Below are 19,326 nucleotides of genomic sequence, written 5' to 3' on the forward strand. Positions count from 1 at the left end.
TCCAAGAATGCATCCCGGAGGCACTCCATAAACTCCCTTTCCTGGGGTCCAGTACCAGCCTGATTTTCCCAGTCCACTTGCATGTAGAAATCCCCCATAACTACTGTGACATTACCCTTGCCACATGCCAACATTAACTCACTATTCAGCTTGCACCCAATATCCATGCCACCGTTCGGAGGCCTGTAGATAACACCCATTAGGGTCTTTTTGCCCTTACAGTTCCTCAGTTCTATCCACTCTGACTCTACTTCTCCTGATTCAATGTCCCCCCTTGCAAGGGACTGAATCTCATTCCTCACCAACAGGGCCACCCCACCCCCTCTGCCCACCTTCCTGTCCTTACAATAGCATGTATACCCTTGAAAATTCATTTCCCAGGTCTGATCTCCCTGCAGCCATGTCTCTGTTATCCCAACAACATCATACTTCCCCATTCGTATCTGAGCTTCAAGCTCGCCTACCTTATTCCTGACACTCCGTGCATTCAGATATATGGTGTTGGGTTAGACAGAAGGCTGAGGTATAAATTCAGAAATCCTTGTTCTTCAAATAATTTCAAGGCTGTTTCAGCATCCTCTTCCCTTATCCATCAATTCTCCAACTGTGGCCTTGTAAGGTGCTTCTCTCTGGAGGCAGTGATATTTTGCTTTATTCTCCGTGAATGATGGTAATGGTACCGGTACCAGTTGAGGAGTACATATGATGTCTTCATTGCTCTTGGGTCAATTTCATTGTGAGGTGATTTCATTAAATGCTTGTATAAGAGTTTTCATTTGTTGAACTAATTAAGTAATGTTGATGTTCCAAGAGAGCATTAAGTATACAGTGGCATGCAAAAGTTTGGGCACCCCTGGTCAAAATTTCTGTGAATAGCTAAGTGAGTAAAAGGTGACCTGATTTCCAAAAGACATAAAGTTAAAGACGACACATTTCTTTAATATTTTAAGTAAGATTACTTTTTTTTATTTCCATCTTTTACAGTTTCAAAATAACAAAAAAAGGAAAAGGGCCCGAAGCAAAAGTTTGGGCACCCTGCATGATCAGTACTTAGTAACACCCCCTTTGGCAAGTATCAAAGCTTGTAAATGCTTTCTGTAGCCAGCTAAGAGTCTTCCAATTCTTGTTTGGGGGATTTTCACCCATTCTTCCTTGCAAAAGGCTTCTAGTTCTGTGAGATTCTTGGGCCGTCTTGCATGCACTGCTCTTTTGAGGTCTATCCACAGATTTTCGATGACGTTTAGGTCGGGGGACTGTGAGGGCCGTGGCAAAACCTTCAGCTTGTGCCTCTTGAGGTAGTCCATTGTGGATTTTGAAGTGTGTTTAGGATCGTTGTCCTGTTGTAGAAGCCATCCTCTTTTCATCTTCAGCTTTTTTTTTACAGACAGTGTGATGTTTGCTTCCAGAATTTGCTGGTGTTTAATTGAATTCATTCTTCCCTCTACCAGTGAAATGTTTCCCATGCCACTGGCTGCAACACAAGCCCAAAGCATGATCGATCCACCCCCATGCTTAACAGTTGGAGAGGTGTTCTTTTCATGAAATTCTGCACCCTTTTTTCTCCAAACATACCTCTGCTCGTTGTGGCCAAAAGGTTCTATTTTAACTTCAGTCCACAGGACTTGTTTCCAAAATGCATCAGGCTTGCTTAGATGTTCCTTTGCAAACTTCTGATGCTGAATTTTGTGGTGAGGATGCAGGAAAGGTTTTCTTTTGATTACTCTTCCATGAAGGTCATATTTGTGCAGGTGTCGCTGCACAGTAGAACAGTGCACCACCACTCCAGAGTCTGCTAAATCTACCTGAAGATCTTTTGCGTCAAACAGGGATTTTGATTTGCCTTTCTAGCAATCCTACGAGCAGTTCTCTTGGAAAGTTTTCTTGGTCTTCTGGACCTCAACTTGACCTCCACTGTTCCTGTTAAACTGCCATTTCTTAATTACATTATGAATTGAGGAAATGGACACCTGAAAATGCTTTATCTTCTTATAGCCTTCTCCTGCTTTGTGAGTATCATTTATTTTAATTTTCAGAGTGCTAGGCAGCTGCTTAGAGGTGCCCATGGCTGCTGATTGTTGGGACAAGGTTTGAGGAGTCAGGGTATTTATAAAGCTTTGAAATTTGCATCACCTGGCCTTTCCTAATGATGACTGTGAACAAGCCTTAGCCCTAACAAGCTAATGAAAGTCTGAGACCTTGGTAAAAGTTATCTGAGAGCTCAAATCTCTTGGGGTGCCCAAACTTTTGCCTGGTGCTCCTTTCCTTTTTTCACTCTAAAATTGTACAAAACAAAAATATTATACGAATCTTGCTTAAAATGTTGAAAAGAATGTTTCATCTTTAGCTTTGACTTTTGAAGATCAGTTCATCTTCTACTCACCTAACTATTCACAGTAATAGAAATTTTGACCGGGGTGCCCAAACTTTTGCATGCCACTGTAACATGCTGTTCCACCTGAAATTGCGAACAGTAAGTAATCAATTGCAGTATGTTGACACTTGTATTGTTTTGTTCCACAGCCCTTCTGCAAATCAAGGATCTCTTCAGCCCCAAACCCAAAAGCACTATGGTATTACATCCTCAATTAGCTTGGCTCTGCCAAAAGAAAATGATTACGTGCTTACCCAGAAACTTATTGAGGCACTAAAACCTTATGGAGTTTTTGAAGAGGAGGAAGAGTTGCAGCACAGGTATATATCTTTACTTATTAAGGCAATCTCAGCCACATTTTAGTCTTTCATGGAGCCTTTACTTTCCCAAATGCTTTGATTATCAATTATGTTTTCATTTAATTTAATCATTAAGTTGTTTTTGCTGATACATATTTTTTGCAGACCACATAAGGGATCCAAATCCTCCTCCCCAGAAATGTCCCAGAGTTATAATCAATGTCCACTCGCATACATAATAATTCATCATCTATTTTGGGATTTGGGCATTATGTGGAAAGGAGACACTCATTTAGCATGTAATTGCTTTGAGGATTTCCTGCTTTGTGCCAAGTGGGTTGTTTGGAAGATATTGCCATGCTTGTCTTCTCAATTCTTTTCTGTCATTAGCACTAATTTACCCAAGCATTGGATATCAAATTATAATTATTAGTTTCTGTATATGCATAAGAACCATTTGGTTCAATGTGTCCTTTTTACCACATTCTCAATTCTTTCTTGGAGCAACAGATCCAGTTTTCTTTAGTGCATCAAAACTGCCATGTCAGTGGCTTTGCCTGTTATTTCAGAACTAAAACAATGCAAAAAGATGCATTTGACTGTGTGTTTCGATGTACATGTGATTAATAAAGATATCTAAAAGATATCTAAATCTTGAAGCTCATTAATTAACCGCTTAATCCAATACAGACACAGTGCGGCTAGATGGTTAACAATGGATAGGATAAGTTGCATCGACTTGCCAAGTCCACAATAGTACTTTTAAAGTTTTATTGGCTGAAGGCAGTATTGCTGCCAAGTCACACGCAGTTCTGACCTGGACGTTGTCACTGTTCCTTCATTGTCCTTGGGTTAAGAACCTGGACTGCAAAGTAGATATCTTCACCGTAAAGAGTTCAGCTCATCAAAATACTTGTGAGGCAGCTATGGATCGATGATAAACATTGGGTTTGCTAATGAATTTAAAATGAAAAGTTTTTTAAAAAATTTAAATTATTTTGACTTCTGTTGTTAACCATATTTGCCTAAGGCAACTGGTTGCTTGGATCATTTGTCAGATTTTTGAAATTCCATTGGGATTGCCTTAATAACATAGCTTTGCCAGAGAAAGGGTGTTTGACTTCTTCAACCTTTAATTCCTCATCATTTGAAACACACTTTGCCAGAGAAAGGGTGTTTGACTTCTTCAACCTTTAATTCCTCATCATTTGAAACACACTGTTTCTTGGTGTAAGGTACCTAATTATACTAGGTTTGTACAAAGTGGAATGATACACATTCAAATGGCCATTTTATTGCGAAGCATCTACTTGTCTTCATATACAGAATCCATGGCTTATGTCAAAAGATGATTTGCAATGACAACCAGCTGGGGAACTTGCGCATTCACTGACTTGACTGTCGAGGTGCATTTGTTCGGTGTGGTGACTGAAGCAGTTCAGAGATTTACCAGACTAATAACTGGAATGTGTGAATTATCTTGAGAGAAAAGATTGGGCTGGAAGATCCTGAGGGCTCTTGATAGGGTGGGGGTGGAGAAGATGTTTGGGAGAATTCTGAACTAGGGATTACTGTTTAAGAGTAAGGGGGCCATCCATTTAAGACCAGATGAGACCTGTCTTTAGAACTCGTTTCCTCAAAGGTTGAGTCATTTTAAGGCAGAGATAGATTCACCTTGATAAGCTTGATAAAGAAAGCTTACAATGGGGAGTTGAGGTTACTGTCAGATCAGCCATGTTCTTAACAAATGGCAGAGCGGGCTGGAGTGGTTGAGTCATCTAGTTCTACTAATTTGTATGTAATAGGATATAAGAACATAAATAGGAGCAGAAGTAGACCATTTGGCCCGTCGAGCCTGCTCCGCCATTCAGTAAGATCATGGCTGATCTGGCCGTGGTCTCGGCTCCACCTACCTGCCTTTTCCGCATACCCCTTAATTCCCTTACCATGCAAAAATCTATCTGTGTCTTAAATATATTTAATGAGGTAGCCTCTACTGCTTCCCTGGGCAGAGAATTCCACAGATTCCCTACTCTCTGGGGAGAAGCAGTTCCTCCTCATCTCCGTCCTAAATCCACTCCCCCGAATCTTGAGACCATGTCTCTTAGTTCGTAGATCAAGCTCCGGCGATAAAGATGTAAAGAATTTATCAAGTGGTCTTGTCATGTCAACTGCATAGTCAGAAATATTTAAATATTTCTAAATTTTGCAGATTTTCCAAAAAAAATCAATATAAAAGCTTTGATGCTTAAAACCAATCAATTAAAAATCTGAATGAGCTAATACTCGAGTCCCTTGCATCCATTCCCCTCCATTGAAGTAATGCTTTTGCAGGTTGCCTCTTTTGTTCATCGTTATCTGAGGTTAAGTATTCCTCACGACAAGGCCAGTATTTTTTTTCTAATTTTGAAGTGAACATTGTTAGCAAGACAATTGTTGTGATTGTCCTAAGATGGTTATGAGCTAACTTTTTGAACTATTGTAGTCTATGCATTGAAGATACTCTCACTGTCATTAGATGGGGAGTCATTATTTTGACTCCGTGATAATGAAGCTTTGTGCCATTAGGACACTTGTGGAGTACAAGTCATACTCTACTGACTTTCCAAGTCGGTATGATATGCGTCTTCTGATGGCACAAAACACGATTTCTCCAATACCACTTTTGACTGCCACACCATTTTTAAATTTAGAATAACTGTCCAGCATCCTGTACTGGGATGAGCAGAAATCCCCTTGAAGCAAATATTAGAAGGATCAAATCCATTGTCTTCATCCTTTTGCAAAGTCTATATCTAGCTACAGACTCGATACTTCCTGGCAGTAACTGTCAGAATTCTCATCTTAATTTTCATATCCCTCACTTAGATCTGGCATTTTCTCCAGTTCTATAACTCTCCGAGATATTTTCACATCATCTCTTCTGGATCTCTGAATTTAATTGCTCCATCATTGGCAGCAATACCTTCAGCTGCTAAGGCTCTAAGCTCTGGAATTCCCTTGACTGCACTATAGGTTCAGCTGTAAAAATGTAGTAAATCACTAACACAGGAAATGGAATACTAATTTTAAATTTTCTGCTGTGATGTCATTTTAAATTGCCTCCTTCTCTTGCAGAATTGCAATTCTTGGAAAGCTGAATAGTTTAGTGAAAGAGTGGATTCGTGATACCAGTGAAATTAAGGTAATACCCAATTTAAATTTTGAATGCATGTTTTAAGTTACCATTTGAAACATTGAAAGTTTATGACCTGCGACACTTGGTCTAATTCCACCTTCCAGCTCTAACGTTCTGCTAGTCACAGCTCTTCAACAATACATCCAAGTACCTTTTAAATGTGATGAGGGTTTTTGTCTCCAACAGCCTTTCAGGCCGCAAGTTCCAGACCCCTATCAGCTACTGTCTGAAAGTATTTTTTTTTTTGTCATCATCTAATCTTTCCATTGCTTGAAATCTTTGGCCTCTGGCTATTGACCCTACTGCTGAGGGAAATAGGTTTTCTCTATTCACTTAGTCTAGGCCCCTCTTAATTTTAGTATTGTGATTAAGCTTCCCCTTGGTCACATCTCTTCCACACTAGCTTATCCCATCTTTCCTCATACAAATATTACAGGCCTGGCTATGACTTTGTAAAAATTCTCCAGTGCAGTCACATCTTTCCTATGACATTTAGGTCTCGAGTTTTGGCCTAATTGGTGTTGCACTTGGTTATAGCATAACCTCCCTGGTCCTTGTGCATGGCTAATAAAGGAATGCATATTTGTACGCTTTTATAACCGACTTAATGACTCACCCTGTAGCATTTAAGGACATGCACTTCGGAAAGTAGGCTTGTTGCTATGTTTCAAGAAGAAACTGCTTTTTTTCTCAACAGAAAGCAGAGGTTGCATGATCCTTCTCAAAACTTAAATATCATGCAAGAGTTTGAGCAAAATTAGTGTTAATAGCTGCAAGAATATTTGAAGCCCATTATAAATTCAACTGAATAGATTTGGAGACTTTCCATATGATGAAGTTACAAAGAAGAAGCAGCTCATGTACATCTATAGGATGTACTGAGATTGTACCAATATGTGGCCTCAACTTTAGAACAATCAAACTTGTCTTGTTGGTACAGATTCACACAGACCTCCAGGACCTGAACACATAATCTAGACCAACATTTCAGTTCTGTGAAGGTGTTGCATCATTAGATGAGACATTAACTTCAGACTCTGTCTCCGTGTTAAGATGGGATTTAAAATTTCCTTTGCACTGAATGAATAACATTGACATTTTGTTTTGGCATCTTAACCAATATTCTTAAGCTGATTGATTATCTGTTGTTTGCTGTGGTGGTCATTTTGCTTGAAACTCTACAAAATATTTGAGACGTCATGAGAAAATTAAGGTACTTTTAACATGCTGATTTTTCCTTTATGGAAGAAGATATAAATCATTGATAAAGCTTTTACAGAATCAATTAAATTCTTTTACAGAACCTTCCTCCATCTGTAATAGATAATGTTGGTGGAAAAATTTTTACATTTGGTTCGTACAGATTAGGAGTACATACAAAAGGTATGTTGTACAAAATGTATTCTGTCTCACATCAAATATATTTTTTTGTGACTAAATGGAAATTCTTAAGTTCTGAATGCTTAATATACTTATATCTGTAGCATTGCTGATCCACAGAGAGAAATCTGCTTCATTGTGACTCTCTAGGCAAAGTCTATTGGTCTATTAGTATTGAGTAAATATCCAACCTGTTGATAATTTCCCATTACTTCTATAGTCTCTGTATGCAGTTAGGTGTAATTTTTAATCTTGAGTGGACGAGAGAACAAGAATCCAGTTTAGGATTAAAATAGAAAGTTTCATGAAGCAGTAAAAGTGGTGGAGAAAGGGAAGTTGGCTTGTGGGTATCACTGCCTGTTGATAGAAGCTGGAATGAGGTGGTGAGAATAACATGGGGAAGGTCTGTGACAGGATGAAAGGTGGAAGTTGTAGTTTGGTTCATTTTGAATTGGAGGAGCAATAGAAGGAAGACCAGCTTTTTGCTATTTGGGGTTTGGTTCCATGGTCTTAATGGTCTGTTAAAAAGGGAAATTTTGGAAATTAAATAATGAGTATTTATGGTGAGCCGAAGGGCCTGTTTTGTGCTGTATGGTTCTATGTCCATAATAACATTGTGCTTTTTGAGGTAAAACCTGGAGGTCATGACTATATTGCTGGTCTTGATCTCTTTGGTGGGAAAGCTGGTGCAGAGTAAGTTAATTGCTTCATTGCAGAAAAAAATGTAGCCACATTCAAATGATGGCAGTGAGTACAGTGGGAGTGGGGTTAACCTTTGTGTTTTTCTTCAGTTTCATTCAATTGAGTGGCATGTATTCTCTTGTTCCTCCCTAGGCCATTTTAGATAGTGGAAGGACTTTGAGGTGTCTGAGTACCCACTCTACCCTGCTCTAATAACCATGGTGTGGCCTGCTTCAATTAAGCTTATGGTCATTCATTAGTAATAATTTCAACATAATATTTGATGGCAGAACACTCAGTGATAGTGATAGAATTGAAAGTTTTGTGAGGTAGTAGGGCTTGTATGTGTTGGATGTAGTTGGTGGGTATATGTCTGCTGAAGTCTATCCACTTACTTCCATTTCACTCAAAACACCCTAATTCCCTTTGGGACCTGATAAAATGTGCTTTATCTTAATCTGTTTACTTGTATGTTTTTCCTTGTGGGTAAGATGAACTTCATATTTTATACAAATTTAGTGAGGAGATAAAGATATTGTTGAGATGATGGCATTCTTGCATCCATCTCCTAACCTAACCTCCCCCACCCCTCCCCCATCCTTTCTCTCTAACCTATAGTTGCTTTTGCCATTTTCCTGCTAGATCAATAGGTTGGGCTCCAGTGTGTTACCTCTGTGCTTAAATAGTCCACTTGAGTCTCATTGTCCAAACTTGGTGCAATTACTGGAAAGCTATACATGCCCATGGAGCTATATATCAGCAAGAGTTCACACTTTAGAGCAGTGGTAAAGAAAGGGCAAGGATTGCTTAAGTAACAAAACCTATGAATTGGAAAACTCTTGGCTTAAAAGAAGCTGAATAATTAACACTGAATGTGCACAGTAAAACAAGTCTCTATTCTCTAAGGTGCTGATATTGATGCATTATGCGTTGCACCTCGTCATATTGAAAGAGTTGACTTCTTCACCTCCTTCTGTGAAAAGCTGAAGCAGCAAGATGAAGTGAAAAATTTACGGGTGGGTACAGTGAATACCTTACTCTGCCTATGTCTGATGCTTGTTGCATTTGGTCACTGTATTAACAACTGTCTATTTATCTTGCAGGCTGTTGAAGAGGCATTTGTACCAGTCATTAAACTATCCTTTGATGGTATAGAGGTATTTTATTAAATAATAACTGTGACTTCATGCTTCAGTTAGATTTGTGGTATTTTTATTTCAGGTAATTCACGTTGAAAAGGTATTCTTCTAATAATGAAGTTGATGCAATTCTGCAGTGCTGCTTAATGTTTTATTCACATGCTTGTCGTTGTTACTGAAACATTGGTATAAGTTAATTCCATATATAATAGATACTTCAAAGCCTGATAAGTGTTCTGTCCTTATACAATTTAGTTTTACTACATTATTGAGAGTGATATAAATCTAATTGAATGCATGAGTTTTAGTTAAATGCATTTTGAGGCAAACTTTTTAATAAATCATATTCTAATCTTGGTATACAACCAGTTGGCAATGATCATTCTTCTGTTTTAGATTGATATCTTGTTTGCAAGATTGGCTCTTCAGACAATCCCTGAAGATTTGGATCTTAGAGATGATGTGCTACTTAAAAACCTGGACTTGAGGTGCATTAGAAGTCTTAATGGTAAGTGACTATCGTGTGAATGCATATTGGAGAACTTGGGAAAATCTGTGTCCTTGCCATTCGGAGAGTGAAAGTGGGTTAACGAGAAGCAGAAAATAGTGTATAATGAGTTGATCAATAGGGTGTGATTGTAATCTGCTTATACTTTTCATTTAAATATTTCACATTTTGGGTAATATGGGGAATGTCCAATTTGAAGAAAGGTGTCCTTTTTCTTGATGGATGTTAAATAAGCGGTTGTTTTCATTACTCTTCAGTCTCTTGGCATAGTTTGCAAAATGGTGTAAAACGCAATTGGGTTTCAAAAGTTCACAGTGCATGAAGTATTTTTGTGACTTGTGGATTGAGTCACTGAGGGAGATGCAAGAGACTGCAGATGCTGGAATCTGGAGTTTAAAAAAATGAGTGGCTGGAGGAACTCAGCGGGTCAGGCAGCATCTTTGGAAGGCAATGAGCAGTCAACACCCAGGCATTGACTGCCCATTTCCCTCCTCGGGAAAAGTTCCTCCACCAGCTTGTTTTTTTTGAGTCAGAGGGAGATAGTTATGGTTTTATTTTTTTTTAATTCTCTGCTATCAAAACGAAGTAAATTGTGCCAAATCTTTTTTTTATTTTTCTATTAACAGGTTGCCGAGTCACTGATGAGATATTACATTTAGTACCAAATATTGAAAATTTTAGGCTGACACTGAGGGCAATTAAATTATGGGCAAAGCGTAAGTAAATTTTTCTTTACTTCTCAGATTTTTCTTGATTAGAGTCCCGCTTGAATAAATCCCTGAAAAGCTTGATATTAATGTAAGACTAAATGGCCTTATTCCCTAAGATTCTGTTTGTTTATAGGACTATTGCCAGCCCCTCTGGATCAGTCTGTTAAGAAGGATGCCAGTGATTAGGATTAATCTCCAGTTTCTCATTGTAAATGCACTGTCCCATGTGGAATTGAGCTAAGATTAGATTCATTCTATGGTCAATATTGGAGTAGGTTCACCTGAGGTCACAGAAGCCAATCGCAGATCTCACCTCTGGAGATAGTCCTTCAGTTCTTGTTGGAAAATGTATTTGTGGAAAGACAGCAAGGCCAGAAGTGTATTTTTCTGCGATGCAAGCAGTTGAGTGCTTCATCGACACTAGGCATTAAAGAGAAAACCAGCTTGGACAGAAGACCGGAAGTGTATTTTTCTGCGATGCAAGCAGTTGAGTGCTTCATCGACACTAGGCATTAAAGAGAAAACCAGCTTGGACAGAACAGTGCTATTTGAATCACTCGTGCAGCTGGGGACAAATTGTGAGATTCTTGGTTAGATAAAATCATTTTAAGTCTGCAACATTTTAACAAAGAACATTGAGTTGTATTCTGTGTAGGATTTTACTTATGGGATGTTGGATCCTTGTGTTTACACTACAAACTTGTTTCTAAATTTCTACTTCTGGGTTGTGAAGTCTGGCTAACTGACAATGATATCTAATCCCTTTGGATGATTTTTAAGCACTGGTTTTGGCACTGTTCTAAAGGCTCATCACAAAAGTGAGTAACCTGACAACTTAATCGTCTGGAGGCTTCTGGGGAAACTGGCCTTCATAAGTCAACTGGAGGAGGCAGCCAACAGAGAGACTGGCCATGACTGAATTAATAGAGCAAAAGGCAAGGAAACGAGAATCAGGGCAAATAAAGATTAGTCAGTGTAGATTATCTGAAGGTTTATCGTAAATTTGTCACCTGTGAAATAATGGCATCATTTTCTACAGTAAATAAAATATACAAAATGAAACCTTTTCAGATTTGTGAAATATGAACATGTACTAGATAATTGATCACATCATATTTTTTTCGTGTAACCTTTCCTGGGGAATAATAGAACAATTATGACTTAATGTTTTCTGACCTGCAATTTGTTCCTTCTCCAGTGTGGACTAACCTGGTGGTGGTTTAAAGTAATATTATTTTTTGGAATCTGGAGTGTGGTTCCTGTTTCATGTATAGTTCAACTTTGACTCCCATAGGACTATAGCCAGACTCCTTTTCAACCAAATAATGAGATCCCAGTACATGTTAATTTGAGATCCATGTACTGTAAATATCTGAAGAGCTTGAATCATTTTCACCTGCCTCCCCTCCCTTTTTTGTTTGCCTGAATCGATCTCTTTTCATTCCCCTCCCCCACCGCCATGGTCACCTTGTTTTTCATTGTCACGTGGAAAGATTATATTCAAGCGTCAGACTCTCCTGAACCCTACCTGGACAGGGTACATGCTCACATTTGGTGTGTAACCTGTAGCTAGGGAACCATTGACATGGTTTAAGAAGTTAGAGTAGTGGCCTAGAATTTTTAAAATTAAATGACAAATTAAATGTTGTAATGAATATAAAATATTTTAATCACCTTGTGTTTAAAAAGGAAATCTGTATGTTTTTAAACAGGCCACAACATTTATTCTAACATACTAGGCTTTCTGGGTGGTGTGTCATGGGCCATGTTGGTGGCAAGGACATGCCAACTGTACCCCAATGCTGTTGCATCAACCCTAGTACACAAGTTCTTCTTGGTTTTTTCAAAATGGTGAGTATTGATTTCTGTGAATCTGCTTTGCAAAGTGATTTCACAACATGTGCTTGTTACCCCTTTAGATGCAGTCCAACTAAACATCTGTACAAATTTAGTAGCTGCATTTTATTCATCTAGAAATGCATCCTTTTGCTTTGTTTGCTTTAACCTGACTCACTACTTGTGATTTGTATATCTGTATTCCCAAGTCGTGTGATTTCTTCATCTGAGAGCTTAATTTCCAAGAGTATTTAGCCTCCTCATTCTTCCTTCAAAAATGTACCCACTTACCAATTTGATGTTTGCCAGTTGGGTTTGAAGAAATCCATGTGTTCATTTGGAGAGATGTAACTTGTTAAATTATTGACTTTTTTTTAGATGTGAAAATGACCACGTGATATTTGCAAGAAGCTGTGGGTCCAAAGTTTATTTAATTTTCTTAGTGAAATAGGTCTTACCAACATAAGTTTGCTTGAGCAGATTTTAAATTCTGCATGACTTTTCCTTGTGCGTCTTTTTCTTACTTTTAGTATACGACCTAGGGTTTATCTAGATCTAATTGCAAATGGGGCACTAATCTAAATGTACTTAAATTTAATCAGTCTTAAAATTGCATTTGCCGATAATATAAAATGAATCCTTGTTTGGGCGAGATGATGAACACAAAAAAACTGCCGAGAAGAGAAAAACAGGTTTCCTTCACAGTTTGGTTTTGAGATTGCTTCTGTCTGATACAAGGCACAAGATTTTTATTTACCACCAGGTGGGCTAACACTCTGAATTGCCTGCACCTGAAAAATGTGTAAATTGCAAACACTGATATAAAACATGATGTCAATCACTGAGAGAGAAAACTACCAAAAATGTGCTTTTATCAGTTAGAAACTTGGTATGGAATTTGTGAACAATCAACAACTGTTTCTTTCTTGGCAGGGAATGGCCAAATCCTGTCTTGTTAAAACAACCTGAGGACTGCAATCTGAATCTGCCAGTGTGGGATCCACGGGTACGTTTATAGTGAGCTGACAGCTTTGAGTGTGGTAGCATTGGTTCATATTCTTGCAATTAAAAAGTACCATGTTACACATGGCTAATGACTGGCCTTAATGAGATCTGTTCTGAAGGTATATGTGAATCTGACAGAAACGTGGTATGGGAAATATAAAATACGGGTATTGATTATTGGATAACATTTTGTGAAAAAAAGATGCATTTTTCAGATTGGAGTTACACTTGTGGAAGATAGTTCAGCTTCATGTGCTGTCTTCACTTCGGTTTATACCTTCAATTATCATAAAAGTTAAATATGCATTGAAAGCATTCTTAGATGCTTTAAGCAATATTCTATAGCCCAATTGCACTTAAAGAGTCTAGATCTGTATGAAGGAGAGAGGTGTTGGGAAGAGCCTCATGGAGAATTTTGAGTTATGCCTGTTTTATGCTTTTAAATTCTGTAACATGCCTCCAGAAATCTCAAATGACATCACTACAGATTTTAAAAATTCACCAAAGATTACTTCAATCATTTAAGTTCTTGATACAAATAATATTTGAATTCCTTTTTAGTCCTTGCATACTCATAAGCATTGGATTATTATCTTGTGTGTAGGTTAACCCAAGTGACAGATACCACCTCATGCCAATTATTACGCCAGCCTACCCGCAACAAAACTCAACATACAATGTCTCTGCATCTACCCGGGCTGTAATGATGGAGGAGTTTAAGCAAGGCAAGTAATTTTGAATTTTTGGAAGGTTTTGTCCTGTATTATATTAAAATTTTCCTCAGGATTTGATCAGAATTTTCAATCCTTCTGACATATTGATTATAAATAGAGTTAAGCAATCTCTTTGTTCCCACAGGTCTTTCGATTACAGATGAAATTTTAATGGGTAAAATGGAATGGTCCAAACTCTTTGAAGCTCCAAACTTCTTTCAAAAGTACAAGTATGTATTCAATTACCTTTGAGTAGGATGTACGTTGTGAGAGTTAGCTTCTATTTTGCTTGCAATTCAGGAAACCTGAAGCAGCTTCTCTTCCTGTCCTCAAGAGGAAAAAAAGAAGTAAACGCTCCAAGCATTTGTGATCCAATCCAAAGCTGAGAGCAGCCAAGTAGTAATATTTCAAATAAGTAGTGACCTTAGTCTAATGACTAATGAGGATTGTGCCAAAAAATATTCCCTTTCAAACCGGGTTGTTAGTGACCTGTGTTTACTATGATCACATAACAAGAATGCTAATTTTGAAGTGTGACTGAATGTGATGTTACTGTAGTGAACTCTGGAAGTTCACTTGACTTGTGAATTAATTTAAGATTTTGAATACCTTTTCACTTCCCCCAGATACTTTTTTTTGACACCTAATGCCAAAATTCAGTAGCTCAGAAAGTATTTATTTACCAAGATGTTTTTCTGAATTTGCCACTGGATGGCGCATTACACCTTCCAACTACCACGAGACTGAGACTGCTTGTAATACATATTCCACATGATTGTTATCTATTTTCAAATGCATTAAAAATATTAATTTTTAATGTACTGTGTCCTTTTGAGTTTTTCTACACTGCAGTTCATTCTAGGAATCACATAATTTTTTTGAAAATCATGAGATACAGCACACAGTAGGTAAAAGACCCAGTAGCTAAAAGTCATAAATTTTGTAATCAACACTTTGTTCCCCTGATGACTATCTTCACCCATTGAGTAGCTGTGGCATAGGGGCCATGAAGAGCTACTTTTGATTTGATCTCATTTCTGTTCGGAGTTTAGCTAATCTTAACGTGCATAGAGGTATTACATTTCCCACAAATAGGGAAGGGCAACCTAGCCAGAATTTAGGAAGAGCAGGTGTATTGAATGCTGTAGATGGGCACGAGGCCTGAATTGCACTTTACTGTGTCACCTGAAGTAGTGTGGCCTGGATGTACTTGTGTAAGGCTTTAGGTTGCTTCACTTTATTAAAGTATTATTTAGGCAGCAGCCCCCTTTTTTTAAAAAAAAAACCTGTTCATTAGTAAGGAATCAGTGCCTTAAGCAGACCATGGGCTTTGCACCTAATGAATTCCTCATGCTAAGGCAGTTGTTTCATGTTTGGGGATTTTGATATTTAGATTATAGGATCTTGCAACAGGCCAGATGCCGACAAGGTGGTGAAATTGTAGTATTTCCGACTGAAATAAGGCATTTTGGACAGTAATAGAAAAATTGTGAATCTGAACTACTCTATCATTCAATTAAAAAGCATAGATGCATTACAGGGAAGATATCAGAATTTTATAAATCCAGCATGTCCTGTGATTTCATTTTTCACTAGGGTAGATGTATGATTTATTACTTAAATTGAGTTGGCTTTTGGCTGGCTGGAATGATGAAAATGTACATGTATGTAAAATGTTTATTTTTTTGATGACTTTGAATTCACTTTTGCATTCAAAATTTGTCAATAGTTAGTATTAAACAATGTAAGTGACACAGCAGATGTCTACTTGGTGCTTAAAACAAAAAGTTATTGGTTAACTTGGGCATCTTTTCAACTAAGATGCTTAACCAGTTATAGTTTGAGATTTTGGAGCTTTGGTAGTCTCTGCCCCTCACGTAGGTTGGGGACATAACCAGTGAAGAAAGTATTGTCAAAACCAATAGTTTTGTTGTTTCCTTTTGTATGGGCAATGGCTTTTACAGCAAATGTAGCAGATAAAACAGTGACTTAATCAATTATAATAAATTTACTTCTGACCTAGTTTTGTACAGTGCTGTGCTTGTTTGGGCAGGTTATTTGGCAGGGTACTGGTACCATAATAAATATGTTGACTTGAAAGATTATCTATGTGCTTACTGAAAAATACAATATTAAGATAGATTTCTTTCAGAATATTGTATTCTAAGTGAGACTTGGTGTTTAGGATCTGAATAATACATGTTTTCCAAAATGATTTGGCACATCCTAAATGTAGTCCAACTATAAATTGTGGGCTAATTTGTAATATTGCTAACATTGTCATAAGTGTATCCATTTTCCTAATAAAAACACTTTTCCTAGCAAAATGGTGGAATGTCTGTCTGTTAACAGTTGTCATCAAGAAATCCAGAATGTCATTAGCAGAAAGTGCTTGAAATTTTAAACAACTTATAAAATAAGAGATGAGTTTTACATTCTCAGGATATAAACCTAACTTGCATAGCTGTGTCCCTTGGCCCCTAGTGGAAATATGTTCAGACTTGAGGATATTATACTTGGACTGTGATGGTTCCAGTTAAAATTGGAGCAGAGGTAAATGTAAATTCTGCATAAGGTTGTTTAATAATTACTTATATAATTAAGTGGTTTGGGTGGATTTGTCGTCTTTGGTCACTTTTATTGAATTTCAGTAAGTAGAGTATATAACAGTCATTCAATCTGGTGTTTGTTTATGTTTCAGATTTATAGTTTGTTGTGTAAGATTAAAGATGATCGAAAATGGGCAGTTAAAGCTACTCATAAAATAAGGAACTTTCATTTTGTACCTTGAGAAAATAATACTTGCTGTCATCCCTGGATGTTCATCATCCCTGGATGTTCATAACTTGATAAGTTAGTATTGCCTAAAAGCAAAATACTACAAATGCAGGAAATCTGAAACCAAATCTTAAGCATTATTATAAGACGAGGGTATTGAGCTAGGACATTGATTTCCACACCTCTTTTTCCTTTTCCTCTTCCTCTGCCCTGCCCAACCACCAAGGGCTTATAATGCACCAGTCACAGCCATAAGATATTAAAATGTGTTCTTTCCAGATGTTCCTTCAAGTCAAAACACTTGCACTACATTTGGTTTGTGAGCCATGTCACCTTTTTGTTTCTTTTTCCAATGCATAGCACAGCCTGTGTTGAAAGCAGATATGAAACTGAATGTAATTTGGTTAATTTCTTTAATTCCCAAATGTTAAGTTTCCTTTCAATTATTCAACTCCCCTTTAGAGTAAGTCTGGGGGGAAAAATTGAACAGATTTTATATAACTAGGAAGGTTCTTCCCAGTTACTTGCTACATAAGATACAAGAAAAGTTTGATTGGGTCATCTGTTATTGGCTTTGTTCATCTCTCACACAGTGTATATGCCTCTGCCATGAATTTCTATTTTACACCTGTGGTTGTGGGCTTTGTTTTATTGATTTAACTGTAGTCAGTGGTACTCTAAATTTTCCACATGCATTTGTAGTTCCGAATGAGTTTGTCTTTATCATCCTGAGTTTCAAACCATTTTCTGAGATACTGCAGTCTAACCTCAACCTACTCTGTTGTATGTACAGTATGTGCACAGTGAGAGTGCCCCAAACACACCATGCTGGAGTGCAAGTTAGTGTTGCTCTGGATCGTTTGCTGCAGACCTTAGTATCACTTCTAGAGGTGGCATTGTGACTAGTTTTGTTGAGAGGCAAAGGATTCCAAGTGAGAATAGGAAATGAGAATACACAGAAACTGATCCTATCCCCCAGTAAAATATACTTGCTATAGGTGAGGGTATGGGTAAATACTATCCTCCGAGCATAGACTGTTTGAAGGGGAGAGGAGGGAAGGAAGCATGCATGCAAGTTATAGGAGATTCCATATTGAGGGATACCTTTTAATCATGGGCAGAAGTCCCAATGGGAACATTACTGATGTGCCAGGAACAGGATCTCAAAACAGATTGAAAGTGATATTGAAGAAAGAGGGAAGAATCGGTGTTTGGTTTAGAATTGACAAAATTAGACAGTTGGTCCTGTGCAATGCATGCTAGGAGTTTGTTTTTAAATGCTATCAAGGTTATAAACTCTGGAGCAGTGCCCACATTGGTATAGGGATGAACAGATTAGGGAGTTGAAAGAAAGGATCCATCCCAGTAAACTTGAGCAAGTTCTATATGAATTGGACTAGGTGCAAGCTTCTAAGAGTAAATATGAATAATCCTGAGTAAATAACAATGAGAAGAATAAGAGAAATTGTGTATTGGAACGGCTAAAGGGCAGACTATTTGCTTCAATTACTTCAATTAAATCAGGATGGAGAAGTTAGTGAGCAGGTTAAAGAATGGGTTGTTATGTGGCCCAACTAAGTAAATGCATGAAAGCAAAGTACAAGAAGTGGACTGAATTGCAGGCATGTGACACATGACGTACCTGTTAATAATAGATTTTGGAATTTTTCTGACAACTGTTGGGCGAACAAAATAGTTAAATATTTTTCTCTAGAAGTGTGACATTTGCCACATTCCAATCCATTGAGAATATACAAGAATACAAGGAATTTTGCAAGATCACCCCCAATGCATTCGTAAACTTTGCAGCGAGTACTTTCAGGGCAAGCGTTTGTATGTCGGTAGTTCACAGAGGTTTGTCAGCTTTAAGTCCCATTAATTTCTCAAGTACTTTCTATTTAATATTATTAATCACTTTTTATTAGATGCTCTTCCTTTTTCTGGTAAGCTTATTGTGAATAAGGCTGTTCTTAAAAAATTGTTTATTGCCTCAACTGCTTCCATATTCCCTGTTAACATTTCTTCTGACTTTGTGTATTAACTCTTTTTACCCAATTTTAGAAGCTCTTACAATCTACTTTTCTTGCCACATTACTGATTTTCAATTTTTTTGGTTATCATTTATAGATTTCTGAAACATTGTCTTTAGGTTTGATCTTGCCAACATTGTCTTTTTTTAAACTAATGCTATCTTTAATCACACAAATTTGCCTTGGATGGATTAATTTTCCCATGGAGATTTTATTTCTCAATGGAATAGATATTGGTTGAGAGTTATGGAATAATACTTTAAATGCCTTCCTTTGTGTAGCTACTGGCAGTCCAACTTCATATTCAAGTAATTTAATTTTAAAAGTAGCATCCATCAGCTGTTGCTCTCATACAGGACATCTCCACATTATGGGGTGGGGCGAGGGGGGGAGGTGGGGTTCCTAGAAAACAGTTCATGTCATGATTTTTGTTTACAGTGAACCCACGTCATCTGCACGTGTCAAGAAACACAAGTTGGAAAAAAAAATGTTGTGATTTTTGTTTTTCACACAATTTCCTTGAGAGCAAACTTTATTCCATATATGAAACTTTGGGTTGTGATTTGTAAGTTCTGTAGGGGTGAATGTCTGTAACCCAAACAGCTGTAACACTGATTACCTATACCAAATTCTAAATCTCTGCAAATTTTTCCTTAATTAACTGTCTTGTTACACAAGCAGTACTCGACTGTCACAAA

At 37.5% G+C, this 19,326-nt stretch overlaps 1 protein-coding gene across 1 annotated transcript in view; it reads left to right on the forward strand.

Annotated features, from left to right (window-relative positions):
• The window catches only part of LOC127582909 (poly(A) polymerase type 3), a 29,486-nt gene extending 13,328 nt beyond the window's left edge, over window positions 1-16,158 (forward strand). The window contains exons 2-12 of the mRNA XM_052038594.1: window positions 2,521-2,691; window positions 5,788-5,854; window positions 7,150-7,231; window positions 8,816-8,925; window positions 9,013-9,066; window positions 9,445-9,556; window positions 10,183-10,272; window positions 11,979-12,117; window positions 13,036-13,108; window positions 13,712-13,832; window positions 13,966-16,158. Of these exons, the coding sequence (XP_051894554.1) occupies window positions 2,521-2,691; window positions 5,788-5,854; window positions 7,150-7,231; window positions 8,816-8,925; window positions 9,013-9,066; window positions 9,445-9,556; window positions 10,183-10,272; window positions 11,979-12,117; window positions 13,036-13,108; window positions 13,712-13,832; window positions 13,966-14,072 (1,126 nt within the window). The 3' untranslated portion in view covers window positions 14,073-16,158. The remainder of the gene's footprint in view (window positions 1-2,520; window positions 2,692-5,787; window positions 5,855-7,149; window positions 7,232-8,815; window positions 8,926-9,012; window positions 9,067-9,444; window positions 9,557-10,182; window positions 10,273-11,978; window positions 12,118-13,035; window positions 13,109-13,711; window positions 13,833-13,965) is intronic.
• The last annotated feature ends 3,168 nt before the right edge of the window (window positions 16,159-19,326 follow it).

Source organism: Pristis pectinata, chromosome 1, assembly GCF_009764475.1.
Source record: "Pristis pectinata isolate sPriPec2 chromosome 1, sPriPec2.1.pri, whole genome shotgun sequence".
In the NCBI taxonomy this organism is placed as follows: Eukaryota; Metazoa; Chordata; class Chondrichthyes; order Rhinopristiformes; family Pristidae; genus Pristis; species Pristis pectinata.